Source organism: Ambystoma mexicanum, chromosome 2p, assembly GCF_040938575.1.
Source record: "Ambystoma mexicanum isolate Mex_15411 chromosome 2p, UKY_AmexF1_1, whole genome shotgun sequence".
NCBI classification, from domain to species: domain Eukaryota; kingdom Metazoa; phylum Chordata; class Amphibia; order Caudata; family Ambystomatidae; genus Ambystoma; species Ambystoma mexicanum.
In genome coordinates this window covers 1360045273-1360067326 of record NC_090923.1, presented here as the reverse complement: position 1 = coordinate 1360067326, position 22054 = coordinate 1360045273, and the positions used below count along the sequence as shown (strand labels likewise).

Sequence of the window (22054 nt, the reverse complement as noted above, 5' to 3'; positions counted from 1 at the left end):
GGCAAACTCCTGCCTGAAAGGCTTTGGAGGCCATGGCTCCTCTAACGGAGTGGGCTCCGAAGTGCTGGGTATCAATCCCTGCTTAAGTTAGAGTCCAACGCACCCAGCATGCCAAAGTTGGAGCAGAAACTGCCTTGTTTGGTTTACGTAGAGCTATCAGTAGCTGCCTGTTAGGGGAGGTCCTGAGTGAAGCTGTCTTTTCTTTGTAGACTTTTAAGCATTTAACCAAGCGGAGTAAGGCGGGATAAGAAATCACCCTGGAATTGCACTTCGTTCTCCTATGTATATGAAATACGATGCCGTCAGGAGAGAAGACCCTGCCGCTAGATTCAGAGCTCTGACATCAGAGACTCTCCTGCAGGAGACCAGGCAGAGTAGGGTAGTAAGTTTGCCGGATAGGGCTGTAGTTACACGGCCATGACAGACAAAGGTTCAATACCTTATTAACGTCCCAAAGCTTGTCGTAGCGGGACGGTAAGCCTCACACCCTTGAGTAACCTGCAGACGAGGTGGTGTTCTCCTGCTGGGACTCCTTGAACAAGGTCATGACCTGCGGAAATTGCTGAACGATAGCCGTTCGCTGTCCTGTAGACTAGCCCTCTTTCTACTAGAGAAGCTAGGAAATTCAATATCTCCTCTACAGGTGCTGAAATTGGATGTAATCCCTTCTCTTGGCACCAGGTGCTCCAGGTGCTCCAGAGTTGGAATACCTCTTATGGGTAGTAGGAGCCCAGCTCTCCTCGATGAGATTGATCGCCATGCGAGACATGCCTGGGACTCTCCATCCTGACCTGAAATCCTCCAGGCCGCTAGGGTCAGAGATCCGCTGAGGAGAAGGGGAGGACGCTGACCTGATGGATCTAGTAGGAGATCAGGAAATTGGGGTAGTAAGATTGGAGAATCCGAGGAAAGTTCCAGAAGAACAGGATACCAGTTCTGAGATGTCCACACCGGCGCTATAAGGATTAGATCCGAATACTCCTGACGGGCCTTGCCAGGGTCCTCGCATCATAGTGAATGGGGGGAAAAGCCATAAAGTATTCCCTGAGACCATGGCTGGAGAAATGCATCTGTTGCAGCTGCTACTGGATCTGGCCTCCAGCTGTAAAACACTGGTAGCTGGGTATTGAGTCTGGAAGCAAAGAGGTCTATGGACAATGGACCCCAAATCTCTTGGAGGCGGAGAAAAACTTCCCCATTGAGCCTCCAATCGCTATAATCTGTCGAGTGACGGGAATACCAGTCCGCTACTATATTTGAGAGACCGGGGAGGTATTCTGCTGTGACTGAAATCCGATGGTCCAGACAGAAATGCCAGAAATCTTTGGCTAATTCTGCTAGAGGTCTCGACTTGGTGCCACCCAGATGGTTGATGCATCTTACTGCTGAGATGTTGTCAATTTTTAGTAAGATACAGCAACTCGCTCTGTCTCTGGCAAAGGAGCGTACTGCAAAGGAACCTGCAAGAAGCTATAGACAGTTGATATGCAGATCCAGCTCCTGAGGAGAGCAAGTTCCTTCCGTGGCTACGGCGCCGCATCTCGCTCCCCAGCCGGTGCGACTGGCATCCGATTCGACGATAATATCTGGAGCGGATCCGAGGATGGCTCTACCGTTCCAGGCTTCCATGTGAGAGAGCCACCAGTTGAGCTCTGTCCTCGCTTGAGGTGTTAGTGTCAGGAGTTGAGAGTAAGAAAGGCTGCGCCTTAAGTGTTGGCCCTTCAGTCTTTGTAGTTCTCTGAAGAGAGCCCAAAAGGTAGGCTTGTGAACTCCCAATCTCGCTTTTTCCATGAAAATCTCAGGTAACTTGTGTGCCTGATGAATCGGCACTGTGAGGTAAGCGTCTTTCAAATCTAGACGCATGAGCCAATCGTTCGGTCTCAGGAGGTCTCTGAGCATATGTATACCTTCCATTTTGAAATGGCGGTAAATGATGAATTCGTTGAGCTTTGAGGTTTATGACTGGGCGTACCTTTTTGTTTCCTGCGTACTAGGAATATGGGACTGAAGAAACCTCCCTGACTTGAGCAGGGGCGAATCGCTTGCTTCTGATAAAGACTGTATTTCGCTGTCCAGGGCGATTTGATCTGTCTGAGACATTACTATAGGGGTATGGCGACATGTCTGGATGGGTCGGTCGAAAAATTCTAGGCGTAGACCCCGAGCTGTGTCCCTGACCCAGGATTCTCCCGATAAGATATCCCAAACATCATTAACCTCCCTCCTATAGGTGTTTGTGGCGCTGCTATAAGTACACTGACTTGTAAATTGTTGTTGGGCCGGGTATCTAGCCGCTCTTCTCCAGGGACGCCCTCTTCCACAACCTCTTGAGGGGAAGAAAGTGTTGGAGCGTTCTTGCCAGGTGTTATGCTGGCCTCTGGAGTGTTGAGGTCTCTTGTCGAAGTAGTAATGGCCGGAAGAGTGACCTCTACCTCGTCCGGCCCTGGAGAAAACCTTGGATGCAAAGACTCTTTTGATGGAGGCCTGGTCTTTGTCCAATGCTGTAAATGTCCCGACAAATTAAGCCATCTCCTTCATAAAAGGATCTCCAAAAAGCAGACCTTGTGCTGTTGGACCCGATTCTGTGACTGCCAATTCGCTCAGTTTAGATTCTATTTTATATAAAATGCCCTTTTCGACGTTTCAGTTGAAATGGCGCAACTGGCGTTTCCCCAAGAGGCAAATAGCCTGCTGAACCCAACCAGAGCGGATCACTGGGTCAATGGGGTCAGATGAGCTGATGGCTGCTTCCGCTAGGTCTGAAATCTTGGCTAGTGGACCCGCCACGTCCAGTACTTGGTCCTGACAGGACTTCTAGGCACAGTCTATGCCCTTCCTTGGGTCTTTCACATTTTTACCTAAGAAGGTGATAATTTTTAATCAAGCTCCGGTGTCAAAGATACCTTGTCCGCAATATCTGGACGTGGACATTCGACTTCCTTATCAAGTGGCTTGCGCAGTCTGAAATGAATATATTTTGATGTCTTGGAAGATGGTTCCCAGTCGGTGGATCTGGGGTGCATTAGATCTTCCGGGGTGAACATCCCCTGTGCAGGAGGCTTGTTCCCGGTTGTGTCCTTGGGGATGGGGTCTGCCACAATCCCTGAACTTGAGGGTTTTGAACCCTCCATTTGAAATTCCTCTTCAGATGAAGAGTGGGAATGATCAGCGTCATAGACGCCCCTATTCTGATCTTCTTCCGTGCCCTGTCCATATCCCTCTGGGCTTAAGGGTCCATTTCCCCTGTTTTCTTCCTCTGGGTAAGAGGGTTCGTGGGAAGGGGTTACCTTCCCGTTCATAAATACTTGTTTTAGCCTGGAGAAGGCGTCCAATACGGCAGATGTGGCATTATTTGGCTGGCTGGGGGGGGGGGTAAGGGAGGGTGGGGGGTTGGAGAGCTTCTGCTCTTGCGTGCCGGGATACATCCCCCTTCAGGTGCTTTCTCTTTTGGGTCTTTTTTCTACCTGGTGGAGATGTTGCTCTTGGATGCTCCTCCATTGTGTCTAGGCAGTGTTGAATAGGTAGGAGCATGTCAGTCACTGCCTTTTTAATGCTGTTTTCAACTGAAGATCCCAGCACTTTCTGCAGACTGTTTGCCATAGCCTCTTAGTCAATGTAGCAAGTATCTTCATCACACTCAGACCAAGCCTAATCTGATTGAGGGGAGTACTGCGCTGCCATGATTTTTTCAAGGACCTTTAAACACTTTTTTTTTTCTTTTCTCTGGGCTTCTAGAACGCCTTCTCTCCAGCCCAGTATTATCAGTTCAGCTTTTTTTTTTTTTTTTAATATGCAAATTCGAATATAAATATCACTCGCGTGAGTACTCGCGTTGATTTGCGAGGGGGGAAAAAAAAGCAATGTATTAAAGTTCAAAGTCTTCAAGTTCAATATGCCACCATACGAAGGATTCCGGCGCTCAAGCTGCAAAGACTGTTAAAATACTAACGGATCTCTATGGCAACCTACAGACTACAAGTGGGGTGGATAGCTCACCTGAGTTCGAGTTTGGGAGGCCAGAGGCTGGGTGGCATGCAGATGCGTCCTACAGGCAACTCATGTCTAAGGTAGTGGACTACATGGGCTAGAGTTAGACCTCCATTGCCATTCGAACAAGATGACCTAACAGACATCTTAGATGAGGTTTCTCAGTCAGATACCATATTACCATTTCATGTTGCTTTGCAGAAAAGTGTGGCGAAGAACTGGAAAACACAGGAAACCAATCTGGCTGTAAATAAGAACTTGACCAAGTAGTGACCCAGACTACCTGTCGAAACACCCCACTCCAGAGAGTCTGGTGGTGCAGGCATCTACTGCAACATCTAAGCAAGTGGCTTACCCTACATCACGCCAGATAGAGACGACAAACGAGTAAATGAATGGGCAAGGAAGGGTTTATAGTGATAATGTCAAATATAATGTCGGAAAAAAAAATTAAAATGTCTTTTTTTTTCTTTGTTTTTGTTTGCCTCCCCAACCCCCCTTTTCCGTTTTAACCTTTTTTTTTTTTTTTTTTTTTACCTGCAGAACCCAAAAAAAACATGTAAATAAAAAAAGAAAACATTCGGGAAAAAAAATTCTACATTCTTTTTTTGACATTTTTGTAATCGACATTATTTTTTCAACATTATAACTGAACATCGCAAGGAAGGTATTTTCCGCAGGGAGTATGGCACTAAAATCTGCCAACTCCACATGTGCTCTCGCAAAATGTATGTTCACTCGATGGGACTGCATTTCCATGGTGGCAGAGCACATTCCCGAAGGGGATGAAAGAGGCTGGTTCTTGGCTATAGTCGGAGACTGCAAAGAAGCCATGTGCGAGTCTCTTCAGTCATGTTTGGACTCGGCTGATGGCATCATTAGAGCCATGGCTACAAGCACCGTTATGTGCACGTTTGCGTGGTTGTGAAAGTCTGGTTTTGCACCGGATATGCAGTTCAGACTTCTCAACATGCCCTTTGATGGGTCTCACCTTTTTGGCAACAAGGCTGACGAGAGTCTTGACAAGTTGCAGACCTTGAAGGTGGCAGCCAAATCTCTAGGCACTGCTATTAGGCAACCTCGGCCTTTTCGACCTAGTGACAACCTTGGAGGAGTAGATCTTTTTGCTACTATTCAGTTTGAAGGGCGAGAGGAATGGCCAGTCGAAGGGGGCCAAAGAAGATGTCCTCATGGTAGACGAGGAAGGGGTGCAAAGCCAGCTCAAGGAGGGGCTTCTTTACCATCTGTCGCTGCAACAGCTACATCAAAACATCTGAGGTCTTCTGTCGCAGTTCACCAGTGGGGGCCAGACTGTCTCAGCATCTAGGAGAATGGCGAGACATTACTTCAGATGCTTGGGCTTTGGAAACCGTAGCCCACGGTTACTGCCTTCCTTTTTAAACAGACCTCGGAACAATCCACCAGGGAACCACTCCTTGAGGATTCCAGATCTGCTCCTTGTGCAGGATATTTTAACCCTGTTCGAGAAAGGTGCTATAGAACCAATGCCTTTAGCGGAAAGGAACAAGGGTTGGTATTGCCCTTATTTCCTAATAGCTAAGAGGATGTAGCAGTGAGACCCACAAGTTCCTCAGACAGGACAAGTTCAAGATGGTCACACTTTCTCAGTCCTTCAGGCCCTCCAATTCCAGGATTGGTTGTTGGCATCATTGGACTTCAGGATGCTTACTTTCATGTGCCAATTTATTTCAAGCACAGAAAATACCTGAGGGTCACAGTTTGCGGTTCTCCTTTTCAATTTAGAGTTCTGCAATTCTGGCTGACCTCCGGCCGAGGGTTTTCAGCAAACTGATAGCGTGGTGGCAGTGAGTCTCAGGAGAGGGGGATTCATGCCTACCCCTACCTGGACGATTGGCTGATCAGGGCATGTTCTCCCAAACAGGTCCTGGATCATTTCTCCCTCAATTACAAGACCTCCCATATGACACCTTCTCAAACTTCAATTCATCGGGGCTGTTCCGGATACATCCTTGGGAAAGAGCTTGCCGCCCGAGGTGAGGGCTCAAGACATTCTTCATATGGTCAATAAAGTGCCCAGTGTCTCCCGACCTTCGATTTTTAGGTTGCTCTTCCTCATGGCATCCTGCATTTTTCTGGTGCCAGAGGCCCGCCTAAGAATGAGATCCCTTCAATGGGCTCTAAGAACTCAATGGTCCCAGTTCTCAGGAACAATGTCGGACCTACTTCAGTTTCCAAGCAGGGTGGCACAGGATCTTCTGAGGTGGGCCTGCAAGGACAACATTATGAAGGGAGAACAACTTTGGCAACCGTGGCCAGAGAAAACAGTGACCGCTGCCTCACTCACAGGGTGGGGAGCCCACATCAACGATCTGTCAGTCAGCGGTCATTGGTCTCCATCAGAGGCCAAAACACATATGAATCATTTGGAGCTGAGGGCACTCAAACTAGCGCTAAAGGCCTTCCTTCCCTCTGTACGGCGAAAGAATGTCCTTCCTCTACAAGAGAGGAGGTGTAGGGGCACTACCACTGTGCAGAGAGGCAATGCAGCTCTGGTATTGGACAACACAAGAAGGGATCTCCTTATCAGCAGTTCACCTAGGTGGAGAATAGAACACGGCAGCGGACGCTCTGAGCAGGCAGAGCACAGTCTCCCATCAAGTGGAAACTAGTTCAGGAAGTCCTTCAAGAGATCTTCACCCTTTGGGGAACCCCTCAAGTGGATCTGTTTGTGACTGGTGCCAACCAGAAGTGCGAACTGCACTGCTCCAGGGAATTTCCTCCTGGAGGAACTCTGGGAGATGTTTGTGATGGACTGGGAATTTCCACTCCTATACGCCTTTCCTCCAGTCACCGTCATTCCTCAAGCGATCAGGAAGTTGAGAAAGTTCAGGAAACACATGTCCTAATTGCCCTGGATTGTGCCAGGAGGACTTTGTACCCGGACCTTCTGGGTATGTCCATATGTCCTCCAATACATCTTCCACAGAGAGGACCTTCTCTTGCGAGAGGAGGGTTGGGTTCTCCATCTAGAGCTCAAGACACTCATCCCTCATGCTTAGTTTCTGAAAGGTTGAGATACAAGGATTGGGACCTCCTGGACAACGTAATGGAGATTTTGCTTTCGGCCAGAAAGCCGGCAAAGTCTTTGTACCATTGCCGTTGGAATAAATTCTGCAACTGGTGCAGAGAAAAGAATGTAGATCCTTTTCTATGTAAAACACTCAATGTTTTATCTTTCCCGCTATCTTTAGCTAATCTGGGGGCTCCAGATTGGTACCATTAAAGGCTATTTGTCAGCGCTGTCCACCTTTAAGCGCTCATCAGAGGAATGTTCATACTTCAAAATTCCACTGGTGACACAATTTCTAAAAGGCCTTACCGAGGTGTTCTTCCGCCCCCACACCCCCATGTCCGGTCTAGGTTCCAATTTGTGATCTTAATCTGGTTCTAAAATGTCTGTGTGCACCTTTTTGAACCTTTACATTCATGTCCCTTTAAGGCTGTTAACTTTGAGACCATTCTATTGGTAGCTCTTAACCTCAGCCCGTAGAGTGAGAGTTGCAGGCACTTTCGTCCAGGCCACCCTTTACTATCTTCCACAAGGATAGGGTTGTTCTAAGGGTTCAACCTTCATTTTTTACCCAACACCATTTCTGATTTCCACATAGGACAAAACATTGTTTTGTCTTCTTTCTATCCCCCCCCCCCCTCATCGTAGCAAGGATGATCCCTCGTAGAGCTTTAAGCTTTTATATATCTAGAATGTCAAAACTCTGTATTGATGATCAACTGTTCATTGGCTATACGGGCCACAAACTGGGTCAGTCTCACTCTCTCTCACTCTACCTTGTCCAGATGGATCATTCTGGCTATGGATTGGCAGGGAAGGATTAAGGGCCCATTCCACCAGGGGCATGGCTACCTCTACAGCCCTGCAAAGGGTTGTCCCTATAAAAAATATTTGTTAAGCGACCACGTGGTCTACTATGCATTACTGCCTGGAATCTTCTCTCGGTAAAGATGGTAGCTTTGGTAAAGCAGTCCTGCACTCGGTTCGTGAATGTTCTTCCCATGTATTCCTCATCGCCCTCCCAGCCTACCCCACAGTAGAATTTCCCATGCTATTACAGCTTTCGTTACTTCAGGGCTGAGTACGGTCATTCCCGTAGTTATGCAGGTTTTTCTGCTGTAATGGAAAAAACAGAACTGAAGCAAATGGGCGCTGTGCGTGCTATATATGCCTTCGATTACATCCTTGAGACGGGCCTTTTTCGATGCACAGCGCCCTCTGCCGAAATATTTTTGCCTAAACTGGATAACTTTTTTCAAAGATGAGGAATACATGTGAGGAACATCCAGTCGAAAGAATTTTACTGGGGGTAAGTAACTTGTTCTTTTTTTCCATGGTTGCACCATTAATGGATACCATGGCCTTTTGGGTAGCCAACCTTTCAACCATCCCTGTGCTGGTGAGGTAGCATTTATTGTGATAGCACATACCACCAGACTGTGTTGTCCCTCTTATTTGTTTGGCCAGGATAAGTGGGTCCATCAAAGCACAGATGACAGGAATTCTTGCAGGGGGCGGTGGGGGTGTTCTAAAAGGCTTTACATGTCATTTTTTTAAACACTTGGCTTTAGATGGCTTTTAGATCATTGTTACTTAACTAAGCCATGTACAATTGACAAACTGGCGTTTTTACAGGGGAAAAACAGCTGTCCACTGGCGTGCCAATTCCAAGCTTAATTTAGGTTTTTCTGTGGCACACACAATGGGAACTGTTTATCCAGTGACTATATTATTTGTAATATTGCAATAGGGTAGTGAGTTCACTTGTACTAAACACACGCAGAAATCTAACTCTTCAGAGCCTTGCATGGGATACAGCATTATTCTCTGCTGCAAAACCTGCCAAAGCCTCGGTGGAAATGTACACTGTCTTTGGGGTGGAGGGAAGGCTCTGGCATGCAATCATGACACTAGAAAGTAACTGTCTTCAGAGCAAAGAACAGTCATTGGGCCCAAAGCATTGTCTAATGCAACCGATGTTGAAGCTCAACAAGATGCTGTGAAAGCTATACCAACTAAAGAGCTATGGGACCCTACCTCTTGCCACTTTACCAGCAAGGTCACAATGATCCTATAGGTGATGAAAGCAATTCAGAAATGCAGACCATTGGTAGAAAAGGATTGGTGCACAGCAAACCCACCAAGCCATAACAGCCTAAGGCTTTCTGTAAATTGATGGTCGAGATCCAACAGAGCAAGTTTGCCAACAGACCCATGATCACTGGACCTCTTGAAATCAATTTTCAACAAGGAAGCACCTGCCTCTGTGTACTAATTAATCCCGACACAAGCAGGGTGATGACTCAGGATTTTATTTCCACATACATGATATGATAAGTAATGTATAACGCACCTGTACACAAGTGTTTCTAGGTGCGACATCAAATCCCTACTAAAGTATAAATCAAGAAATCCAAAAGATCCAACCACCTGCTGCTCCGTTTCCAACATGCCATACCAAGCTAGGCTGCTGAAGAGTTCTGTCTGCAGGCAGCTCCAATGACCAAGTAAAAACCAGTGGGTTTCAGACTACAGACAGAAATTGAATTAGACCTGTTTTATGGGCGACCTGAAAATGGGTGCAGATGTTGTCAAACCCTATAAACCTAATGCCCCCTGCCACTCTACTACTCTTCCCTCTCCACTACACTCCACTCGCACCGTCTCCCACAGTCCCCTTCCTTTCACTCTCCCATTCACGTTTTCCAATCACAATCTCACTTGCACCCACACTCGCTCTTATTCCTGCTCAATTTACACACACACACACACACACACACACACACACACACACACACACACACACACACACACACACACACACACACACACACACACACACACACACACACACACACACCACCCCCCCCCCCCCCCAAAGTACCACTTTCTCTAACCATTACCTCACCTTGCACACACACACTCTGTAATCTTCCTCCATGCTATTCTACCGTCCTTCCTCCACCCTGTATGTTGGTCTTCCTTCTCCTCCCTTGACCTCACCCCAATAACCCACCTTGCCTTGAACCTTCTGCCCCTTTTATTACTCCCCCTTTTCCTTCAGTTGGTTCCCACCTCTGCTGTTCTTTGGGCCACCACTGCCTTGTTTTCACCCCAGGGCCGGGTTACTGACATAAGTAATAGAACCGGCTTTAAGCATTGCCCCCTTTTGGTACGCGGGTCTGTTGGCTTTTGGTAATGTCGGCGCGCTAACCATATATTCATTTTAAGTTTGTTTCTCACTGAAGCAGAGCATGTGGATTGCAGGTTGCATCTGTGCAGCAGTCCTTTGCTGTTCTCTGTGTGTCTACCTCTCTCCGCTCTGGTTTGGATTGCCACCTTTCTGAATCCTGGTATGGGCCCTATAATCATTTCGCTAGGCACAAGGGAAATTGGACTGTGGCCCTCCCAACTCCCACACCCTGCCTTTGGGGCAGGACTGTATCTGATATGTCTGTATCTTGTGTTAGGCATCCTGGCCAAGGTTGAGCGAGGAACCACATCCTCTTGACTCGGTCAAGTCCCTCACCATGTCACGGTGTTTTCCTCCAACTTTTGGCCTAGTCAATGAAGTGTCAGAACATTTTACGTACAACTGGCCAGGCCACAGCCAAATACTCATGTAAAATGCAACAGTTCCTCGTCAACCTTTTCAAGGTCAAAAAGAATGCTGAAAAAAGGTTGGGTTTTTTTGCTTTGTCTTTTTTCATAAAGCTACAACAACAAAAAACACTCGGGGCATCGATCTCAAAATTGTCCTCTTAGATGTTGTCCCTCTCACCTTCTACATGCTGAAAACATTTGAAAATCACTTTAGCCAAACTCACTTTTTAAAACTCATCAACATATTTTGATATGTACCAATGTAGCAAAACACTAGTGCGGAATTAACTGATTAGAACGAAAACACAAATGCATTAACACATGTGTAATAGAATTCCAGCACATTGGCCATAGAAGAAAGCACAACCTGCGAACCCGTTCAAATGCTGACAAATACATTTGGAATAATCTGCTTGGAACAAAATTCAGCACAATAGCCATACAGAACAGTCACTTTAAACCAACCCACACCGTTACCAACGACCATATTGCTACAAGCCAACATCAGAAGCACACTATGGCCAACAGCCATTTACTCTTAGTGATGTGCTCAGAATAACACGCATGGACTGCAGTTCAGCACAATAACCATAGCGTGCACCTCATACAGGTTCACACTATGACCAACAGCAATGGGATAATGCACTCTGAATCCAATTGATCGCAATAGCCGTGCACAACATTCCCTGCTCCAATAACATCCGCAGAATCCAATTCCGCACAATAGCCATAGAGAAACGGGCACTGCATGCAAGGCCCCACTCTGACCAGCAATGCGCTTGGATTCATGCATCCAGAGTGAGTGAAATGCTCAAATGAAAATGAAAAAGACAGCATACAAAAACACCTTTTCCATCGACTTCATCTTTTAAATTCTAGTTACTTCCTATGAGGGGAGGTTTCTACGCGCGGACCCGGGGATCTATCCTGTGTTGCTTTGTGTCGTCTTGTTTCCACGTTGCCCCTCAGCTATCCTCCCGAGACCTATAAAAAGGTGACGTCGACAAACTCTGGGAATGCCAATACTATAGTGTTGCAAAGAGTTCAGGTTTTTAAGTGTGGTGTGATGGCCTTTATTTTGGGGAAATGCTTTGTCTGAGTGTAACTGAATGTTGTCATTCACAATATTTGTCGTCTCCAACCACTGCATTTTGGCTTCAATAAATCATTTTAGTTTGCTCATGCGCTGGATTCACTTTTGGTCTGCTATTTTAATCTGGCACTGAAATAACCAACCCAGGTTTACAAAGATCAATTTGTATAGCTACAATTTCCAAATTTTGAATTTCATGGACATTCAGAGAGCTGCCTTGAAGCCAAAGAAATACGCATCTGTGGTTGTCCTAAAAAAGGAGCCCTCGCATTTGCATGGTACACTGGATGTAATTTGGTTCGTTAAAAACACACTGTGCTCTTAGTCCGAGGATAAAGGCCCATGCCGTTTGCTACAGCATAATTTCTTATTATACAGTACTTTTGTTCCTTGAAAATAAGAAAGGAGTGGGGTAACCAGAGAGAAGGCGCGCAAAGGCTAAGGATTTAGTGTGATGAAGAGTGTCAAAGGACAGTGACTGCTGTGGTTACTATGGAACCTTAGGTTACCCCAACCTAAGATATATGAAAATGAACTAGCATTCCAGTAACGTGCTGTCACATAACATTTTTTAGGTGAGTCCAATAGAAACTGATAACGTTCATGTTTTATTCCATGATCAAGGCAAAGTTACAACTTATTGCACATTTGAATAAAAAATAAATTGTTGAAAATACCAATGACAAGATATAAAAACCAAACCGTTTAAACAAAAAAGTAAAAAGGATAACATAAAGGTTCAAAAAGGAGATGAAGTAGAGAAAAACCGTGAGCACATGTACATCAAAACAGAGGCAAAAGGTTATCAGACCATCTTTTTAACAAATTCGTAGATACCTATCACCATTGAGATAAACTCCTTCCTTGTTCATGCTCCAGCGAGACACAATAATTCGTGTGAAATGTTATTAGGACAAATCAAACACCACTGAATACACAAGACGGTGTGTCACACCTCAAACAAGTCAAAATATCATTGTAGTCAGGTTGTTTGAACTTTACATTTTCTAATTCCATCTAAGCACTATTTGCACACATACGCGATCCTCTATAGGATTGCAACAGTTCCTAACCTATACTGGCCTTACAAATATGAGAGGGGGTCCAAAAAGTAATGGGAACTAGGGAGGTTAAACCAATGCATGTACAACATTTGCTATTATACTCACAATAAAAGATGAATCATCCACTGTCCTTGTTGAAAAAGGAATATGATGATAGTGAACAGAAGTCCACACCCCGTGAGAACCATCATCTGTTGTGGTTAGAAAAAAGAGGGAGGCGCAACCGCCTCTCATTATAGCCCATGCAAGTCCCACTTAAATCGTGTTAACGAACTTCCAAACATGCCAGATAACCCATATTAGGTGCACTAAATTCTACCCAAATGTATTTAATCACGTCTCTAAACAGACCAATGTTAATATTACCGTTCAAGTGCAGATGAAGAGTTGTTGGATAATGATCTGGCATTACAGAGAAACAGATCAATAACCGTGGGGTTGTCAGTACAGGGAGGTTACATATGATTTGCATAGTTTTGAGAAGACAAACCTTGTGAATCGGATTGAGAATGCGCAGGTGGCATAGTTCCAAGATAAGAGGAAAACACAGAAATTGTAGGAAGGAGAAATAGTTGGCCAAGCACGAGTGACCAGCATGAAATAGCCAGCAAGTGGGGATGCTGGGTGTGCTGGGGTTGGAAGTCAAGGCGAGGCCCCCGGAAGCTGCATTGGCATGGACAAAGGGCATGGTGTGGGGTAAACAACCAAACAATACCCACAAGCTGTGTCCCTACTCATATGCCATCCCTCTCCTAGCTGTACTCCATGCAGGTTTTGCTTGTAAGCACCACAATAGCTCAAACTAAAAATGTATATTTCACTCGGGAGTAATTTGCTGTATTGATCTTGAAAAACAAGATTCCTCCATTTCTTTTAGTGGGAGGATGGACATTATGATGCTTATGTCTTATTTTGGTGACATGGTTGTTATAGGAAAATAAGTGTCAAATGAAAGCTGTAGTGTAAAAACATATATCGATATATTCGTTTATATTCAAATTTTGTAACCGTGCAGCTCGATGTCTTGCGGGTTCACTTTGATTTCCCTTTATGCATTCCATGGACTGGCAACTAATATGTGCATTGTCTTCTGATGTCCCATGAATTCCGACTCCTGATCTTGCATGCATTCAGTCAGTCAAATCGTGAGTGAAAGTGAATTGGAAAACCTATGGCAGACAGTCTGTGCCACGAATAGAGTAGTCCATAGTGGAGGGATTTCTTCAAGAACCGTGTTTCTAATGTGCAAGACATTGGTGACTCCCAGCCGCCTTCGGATCTTTCTCCTCGCCTAAAGGAGAAAGTGAAGCACAGCATGGTTATCGGAGTTCCGCATTGTGGTGACTGGATACTACAGCGTACAACAAATGGTGCAATACTTTGGTTCAGCTGGTCACTTAAAAACAGTATATGTGCTTCTCCAGGAAGTGCTAAGTTTGGATAGAAGAATTCCAGAAGCTTGCTACACAAGGCTTATTGACCATTCGAAAGTCAATTAAATTCTGGTCTGATATTTGGTTGAATAAGACCATTAAACAGGTACTGATTCGCTCATGAACAGCACTGGTGGACTTAAGGTGGCACTGCATCATGTACAATCCAGCCCTTGTTAAATGTGTGCATGCAATGCAGCCACCTCAAGAATACTGGATGCCATAGGAGAGTTTGGTGGAGTCCAAGGTGCATCCTCAAAATGGCACGTCAGTCTGAGTTTACCAAGACTGGCTCAGGACAGTGCTGACATTCAGGCATTCATAAACTAGCTACATGAGCACCACCCTTTTCAAGGACACTCCCCTGACCTCCCATCTATATCTAGCGTAGTTATTGGGGACTGCTTGATAAAAGTGTGATCAAGCTTGGGAAGTCGGGCTGTTGTCTCTTTAGAATACTGTGGGCAAGTTTGTAAGCAAGCTCCCCAACCAAGGCAAATGCAAGGAGAGGTCTTTAGTGACTGTTTAATAAGGCTTTTGCTAGTGAACAACGAACATATTTTGATCAACCAAGCTTGTACCCAAATATTTAGCAGAGGATGCACTCTTCCTGGTAAGTGCCTCTGTTTACCCTGTGCATTTATTTATGCCTATTCTGCTGGTAGTTCAGCGCACTCCGCAGCCCTCCCTGGGCCTAGCCTCCTCCACCCTCTATTCCATGGCGATGAGACCGTGTGCATGGAGGGCCAACCACGTGGCCGGAACACACTGGAGCTTGCCCTCCGTGTGTTGAGCTTACTAGCTCATTCTTGCACATTTAGCAGAGGATGTCTCTGCTTACCCTGCATATTTATGCCTATTTTGCTGGAATTTCGGCGTGCTTCGCACCCTACATGCACCATTTCATCGCCATTGCATGAGAGCCTACTGTGTGGTCAGAGCACACCTTTTTCTGCGGCTGCCCAAGGGCAGCCATGCCCGGGCAGTTGGCTAAGGGCCAGAGGCCAAGGTGGCAGATCCCTTCCTGGGCAACTCCCATTACTTGTTTGCCCTTTTTCTCTCAGGGGTGCCTGAGAGAATATCCTAGAGCGACAACTCTGGTAAGGTGGTATGGGTGGGAGAGTACAGCCATTAGTGAGCTCTGGTAAAACCCTGCCGCTCTTACATTGCTACCACCTACTCTTAACATTGTTGTCTTGCCCTGTGCTCTTTGTTTGCCATTGTATTACACTTAGAAGAATTGTGATGGGTAGCCTACGTATCGCATTTAGATGCAATGTGGAGGTTAGCCTATGCATGTACATGAAATGTGGAGGGGATGTTGGCATATCTATCGCATTTAAATGAAATGCAAAAGTTAGCATATGTTTTGCACTGAGATGAATTGTGCCGGTTGGCCTATGAATTGCATCTAGAAGAAATGTGACGCTCAGCCTGTGTATTGTGCTTAGATAAACTGAAGGATAGTCCTCTGCTGCTGCTGATGAGTCTTATAGGTTAGCCATTGCTTTACACTGAGAAAGATTATAGGGTAGCCATGTACTGCACTTTGAAGATGGTGAAGCACACAATAGATTGAAGGATAGCAAACACACCACACTTAGATGAAACATGAAGGTAGCCAATGTGTTGCACTTGGAGGATTTTGTGGCGAGCCAATGTGTTGCTAACCATAAACTTCCTAACACTCAGCATATCCACCACCCATTACATAACCTACTTGACACTAACCTCCCACACAAGACACAGAAACTACAAACTGAAGCTACCAACAGCACCTCAAAGCTCTCTTGTGCTTGTCCCTCTCATCCCACTTAACCTTCCAAACCCCCCTTCCTTTTCAGAATCGCCTGAGCGCCTCGAGACCAGCGGTGCACAGTACAAGTCCCGATAACATAAGATGAAATGCTGAGTTCTGTTACGAGTTGCCAAACTTTATGGCATATGAAGTGGCTGCTAAACAACCATAACACTTAGATAACGTTTCTGTTTGGATGAGGAGAAAGTTCTCCCTTATGCACGTTTTTGATGCATCGTCAGGACTGCTTAATGCAGTGCGTACAATCGATGGTTGCCACCTTTTGCACAGAGTTGTGTAGCACCTTCCAGACAGATATTTTATTTATTTAATTACACTCCTAATAACGTACCTGAGTTTGGTTTCTAAGCGAAGATCCGGGATTCAAACCTTTGTTGCACTGCGTGGTCTTGCTTCAAAGACCAGCGTGTTGTCCCGTGTGCAATATATCATGAATGTCAAGGATCACTGTGGAAGTGGCCACATTGTGTTTTATTGGTTTGAAGGGGGCAGCAGCATACATGATGTCAAGTACCTTTTGACGAGGAAAATTTTGAAGACCATGTTCACGTTTCTACCTCCCAGAATGATTTTCTCGCCAAATAACTCTCGATTCATTAAAACAGCATCTACAAGCAGCTGGATATCCGAGTTGCCAAGCCAATGGACATGAATCAAAAGCCACTGAGCTGGCGTGATCTGGTCCATCTGTGCTTGTGGCAGAAGATGCCGACCTCCTGGTCTTGTTGATAACCCAAGCCCCAGCTGAAAAGCGTGCAAATGCCTAGTACGACGCAAAGCAGCCAGAAGATGCAGAGTTGCGTATTAGGAGACCTGATGAAATCTTGGGTTCCTTCACACGTTTATAGGGTCTGATCCCACCTGCTCTCCTTTTGGAAAGGGGGAAAGCAAATGCATACAAACCGCTTTCTAACAGTGTTTCACTTTATCACCAAATGGATGTACTTAGTGGCCATTCATCTTCCACAGTCGCAGGTGTAGGAGAGAAGTTCTTTCTTGATATCTATGGTGTTGAAGGGGCAAGACAGTGCACCGGAAGTGGACTTCAATGCTCTTTGTGCTGGTTATGGCTGTAGCAATAGCCCACCCGTGAACGAGGGCTGTGAATATCACAGTACCCATCAAGCCACAGGTACAGTTGTCGATGAAGTAGTCATTAATGATTGCAGCGACTTTGATCCACTACCTGCACCTAGACGTTGTAAATATGGCAATGTAAGCCAATGATATTTGAATCCTCTTTTAGTTTAAAATCGAATGTTAAGTGACTGACTATTTTTGAACCAGTACTTGCATTTCTACAACTTTCATTGAGCACTTATTTTTATTAGATAAAGCCTACCATTTCACCAAAACTGGACCAAGTATCTGAATTGACACCCCTTAAAAAAAATCTTAATGTCATAGTTGCGAATTATTTCTGAGTAATCCGCCATTATTTATATGAAAACCTGTTTCAAGGGGAACATTTTAAAAAAAATGTATGCTTTTAAGTTCAGTAGTTTGGGTGCAATACCGACTTTAAGTGTGCCAAAACATCAAAAAAGAGAACTTCTTTTTAAAAATGGTGAAAATCCATGACTAGATTTTGGGGGATTTTCTTGGAGATATTTAGGGGTGGGGGGGGGGGCCTCTACCACTTTATTATAAACTAGCAAAAAGGGCCTGTACTTCGCCCAGGTTTTGTAGACGGACATGATAACCCTCTCGTCAGTTGGTGACTCACGGAGCAGACGTGGAGGGGGAATTGGAATGCTGCTGTTTAATGGGACCTTCTGTGCGCTCTTCCCCACCTGTCGCCTCACTCTGGTGCGGGCAGTATGTTGCAGTGCAGATATGTCAGAAATGGTGCATTCTAGGGCCTTGAAATTTCGCATGTCCGGTGAACTCTGTCCGGTGCGTCTACGACCACCTTGATGTTTTGCTGCTTCCAGGCAACTGTCTCATGTGCGCAGGGGCTGAAATATGGGGAACGGGGTTGGGTGTCCACATGTAATGTAGCCAGTGACATCCGGAGGGTCCTAATGGGTAACTGCTACATTTGGTGTAGAATTGTATGAGGAACAAACAGATTTTGTCTGTCTACACGGGTTAGCCTCCGTTTCCTGCATTGCATTCCTGCTGAAGTGCGATAGAACATTTCAGGACACTTGTATTAATATGTAGATCTTTTTGAAGACCATTCCTTGAGCTATATCCATTTATTTTGGGGTAGCCTTGTCCTCCTGTCTTGGCAGATTACAAATCTGAGTCTAGCCTTGCAAAAAGAAATGGCTGCAGGAATCGCTTGAGAGCTGACGCTGCAGGCATGCATCAACACACTAATAACTAAGCAGAGAAATCTGTTTCAGAATTTGGCATTCCATCTAAATGGGTCAATGAATTCAGCAGCTGGTGCGCAGGTCTGCAGTGTGAAATGCAATGGGGTTGCAGTCTGTTTTAAACAAGAGAATTGTCACTAGGCCCCTCATGTCTGTCCTGCTGCTGCTTATTTGCAGATCAGATGCTTTCATTCAATTGTGCTGTGTTAGTCATCGGAGCAATGCTTGCAAGGACAGTGACAAATGCCCACATTGTTAACTGTATTTGGTTTCTCTCACCCCCACCACCTACCCCCTAACTGCAGCCTGGACAAAGACAGCCCAGATGTGCACCGGGACCTCAATGCACTAAAGAACAAGTTCCAAGCCATGCGGAAGATGATCAACGCCATGCCCGGGATCGACCTAAGTCCAGAACAGCAGCAGCAGGAGCAGCAGAACCTGCGGGAGCAGGTCCGCACCAAAAATGAACTCCTCCAGAAATACAAAAGTCTCTGTATGTTTGAGATCCCCAAAGAGTAGCGCCTTGCTCAGTCCCATACAGCCAGCTGGATCAGTCTGGCATCAAAACAATGGAGCTGAAAACCAGGAGACGTCCTGAGCCCTTGAACCAGAACGAATTTTGTTGGCTTTTGTAGAACACTGGAATGCATTTTGGAGGCAATGTGGTGTGCGCTCAAGAAGAATGTAGGGTGCATTTTGAGTGGAACTTGCAAATGTAAAATGTGTTTGCATCTGTTCTCTTGCTTTGCAGAAGCCTGTTCTCAATACCTGGAGTTTGAATACTTTCACCAGTTTCCATTTGTGCATGTTATAATCTTTGTAGATAGTGAACTGTAAGCATCTTCAGTGCGCAATAAAATAGAAGAAATGATATGTGGGTGCACTCAAATATGCATGTCCCTTGTCACACATGGCCCCAAGTGCGGCACGTGCTTGGAATGCATGGTGTTATTGGCACCTGTGTATGAACTGTCTTTTGGTTTGGTGTAGCACCAGCACTCACCAGGATGGTAGACCACAACAGCCAGTGGTGTAATGCACCGGTCCTTTAAAGGGATTGCCAAATATCTCTGAGATGGATACAGATGTTGCCAATGCGTTCTTGCTTTCCAGGTTGCGTTCTTTAATGTATATGTTTGGATGTGGATCTCCTTAAGAAGCGATTCCAGAAATTGATTTCCTATGTTTGTGTTTTATTTTAATGCTCCTAAGGAATGGTAATACATTGTACATAAGAATTACTGACACCACAAGCACACCCTATGTAAAACTAAATTCTGTATGCTTAAAATGTACTAAAAGTTAATTGTATCTGAAGATGTGTTTTAAGGTGCAGAGGAGAAGGATGCAACCTTGACACCTAGGTTGCGTGATATGCAGAAAAAACAAAGAAGTTCCCTAGCCGGGAACTTGCGTCCCCTGCACACTGTCCTTTGTCTGGAAATCCAGACCAACAATTTAGAAGTGTTCACACATGACGTTCAATCAATATAAATATATCAAGTAATAGAATATTCTTGAAAGAAAATTTCTCAAACAGACAGTTTTGGGGTCACAAGAAACCATCTTCTTTTTATTCATGATGTCGAAGTCAGGAGGGGCCCAACGCGTTTCGAGTGCTTCACACTCTTCATCAGGGGCAATAAGTGATTTCTAAAGAGAAATTATAATTTGAGCTTACATTCATGATTTAACATAATTTTTGTAAACAATTTGAACAATATATGTTCTATACATTAATACCATATATATCTGCCTTTACATCATCTTGGTGTTTGTAGTTTAACATTGTTCTCATCTTTAGGCATTTATCATAACCATTTAGATTTTCTAGTAATGGGAATCTCAATGCAGTATATTTAATACTGGTTTTAAGAAGGCAAATCCAAAATATTTTTAATATAACATTCGCTAAAAATAAGTGCATAGATATTCCTATGTGGTGGTAAGAGTGACTAACTCCAAGAAGTCATGGTGTGTAGCTAACTAGGCTGAAAAAAAGTTTTTAGAGAGAAAGCTTCTAACCTTGTATTTTCAAACTCTACAGTGTGATGACAGCAAGTTGATATCGGGTTGGGAAAGTCCTCGGGGTGGGAGATTAATGTAGTCCGCTAAGTGCGACAAGGGGCTTAATGGGCTTCTGCTTCCCGGTATTATCTGTTAGACAAGGCCAGAATGGGACTTGGTTAATAATTCGAGACTAAGGACTCAAATGGAGATAACTACTAGGTACATTAAAAAGAACTTACATAGAAGTCAGGACATCTGCTTCCTGAGTAGAAGCGGCGGGTAACACCAGTAAGTCAGACTCTCAGGTCTCCGTGGGTGCCGTCCGGGTCTAAAAAATAGTAATAATGTGGGATGTAGTTAAACTACTGTGGACATCCTGGAAGTGGAGTCCACAAGAGGGAGGTTAAATCTAAATGCAAGAGCTGAGTACTTACTTTGAATTCGTAGCACAAGCCCATGGAGTCAGGATCCCTTGGGATAGCTGGACTCCATTTTGCCTGTGCTTACGTTATTTATGAAAAAAAGGGACATGATGTCATCACGCGCATGCGCGCGGGCCATGATGTCATCACGCACATGCGTGTGTGACGTAGATCCTTGGCTATCCCGAATGTGAGTCTGACTTACTGGTGTTACCCGCCGCTTCTACTCAGGAAGCAGATGTCCTGACTTCTATGTAAGTTCTTTTTAATGTACCTAGGAGTAGTTATCTCCATTTGAGTCCTTAGTCTCGAATTATTAACCAAGTCCCATTCTGGCCTTGTCTAACAGATAATACCGGGAAGCAGAAGCCCATTCAGCCCCTTGTCGCACTTAGCGGACTACATTGGGAATCTCCCACGCCGAAGACTTTCCCAACCCGATATCAACTTGCTGTCATCACACTGTAGAGTTTGAAAATACAAGGTTAGAAGCTTTCTCTCTAAAAACTTTTTTTCAGCCTAGTTAGCTGCACACCATGACTTCTTGGAGTTAGTCACTCTTACCACCACATAGGAATATCTATGCACTTATTTTTAGCGAATGTTATATTAAAAATATTTTGGATTTGCCTTCTTAAAACCAGTATTAAATAGACTGCATTGAGATTCCCATTACTAGAAAATCTAAATGGTTATGATAAATGCCTAAAGATGAGAACAATGTTAAACTACAAACACCAAGAAGATGTAAAGGCATTTATATGGTATTAATGTATAGAACATGTATTGTTCAAATTGTTTACAAAAATTATGTTAAATCATGAATGTAAGCTCAAATTATAATTTCTCTTTAGAAATCACTTATTGTCCCTGATGAAGCGTGTGAAGCACTCGAAACGTGTTGGGCCCCTCCTGACTTCATCATGAATAAAAAGAAGATTGTTTCTTGTGACCCAAAACTGTCTGTCTGAGAAATTTTCTTTCAAGAATATTCTATTACTTGATATATTTATATTGATTGAACGTCATGTGTGAACATTTCTAAATTGTTGGTCTGGTTTTCCAGACAAAGGATAGTGTGCAGGGGGACGTAAGTTCCCGGCTAGGGAACTTCTTTGTTTTTTAATACATTGTACATAGACACACAAGCAATGACTATCTGGTGAGCTCATTTTGAGTCTGCTGAGTTGTCTACGAGTTTGCAAATCTGGTGGTTCTTTAAAATGTCATGGTGTCCTGCTGCAAGA

General features: G+C 44.7%; 1 protein-coding gene across 1 annotated transcript in view; it reads left to right on the top strand.

Annotated features, from left to right (window-relative positions):
* MED9 (mediator complex subunit 9) overlaps nucleotides 1–19692 on the top strand; it is a 73116-nt gene extending 53424 nt beyond the window's left edge. The window contains exon 2 of the mRNA XM_069645730.1: nucleotides 18678–19692. Coding sequence (XP_069501831.1) covers nucleotides 18678–18894 — 217 coding nt within the window. The 3' untranslated portion in view covers nucleotides 18895–19692. The remainder of the gene's footprint in view (nucleotides 1–18677) is intronic.
* Nucleotides 19693–22054: the final 2362 nt, after the last annotated feature.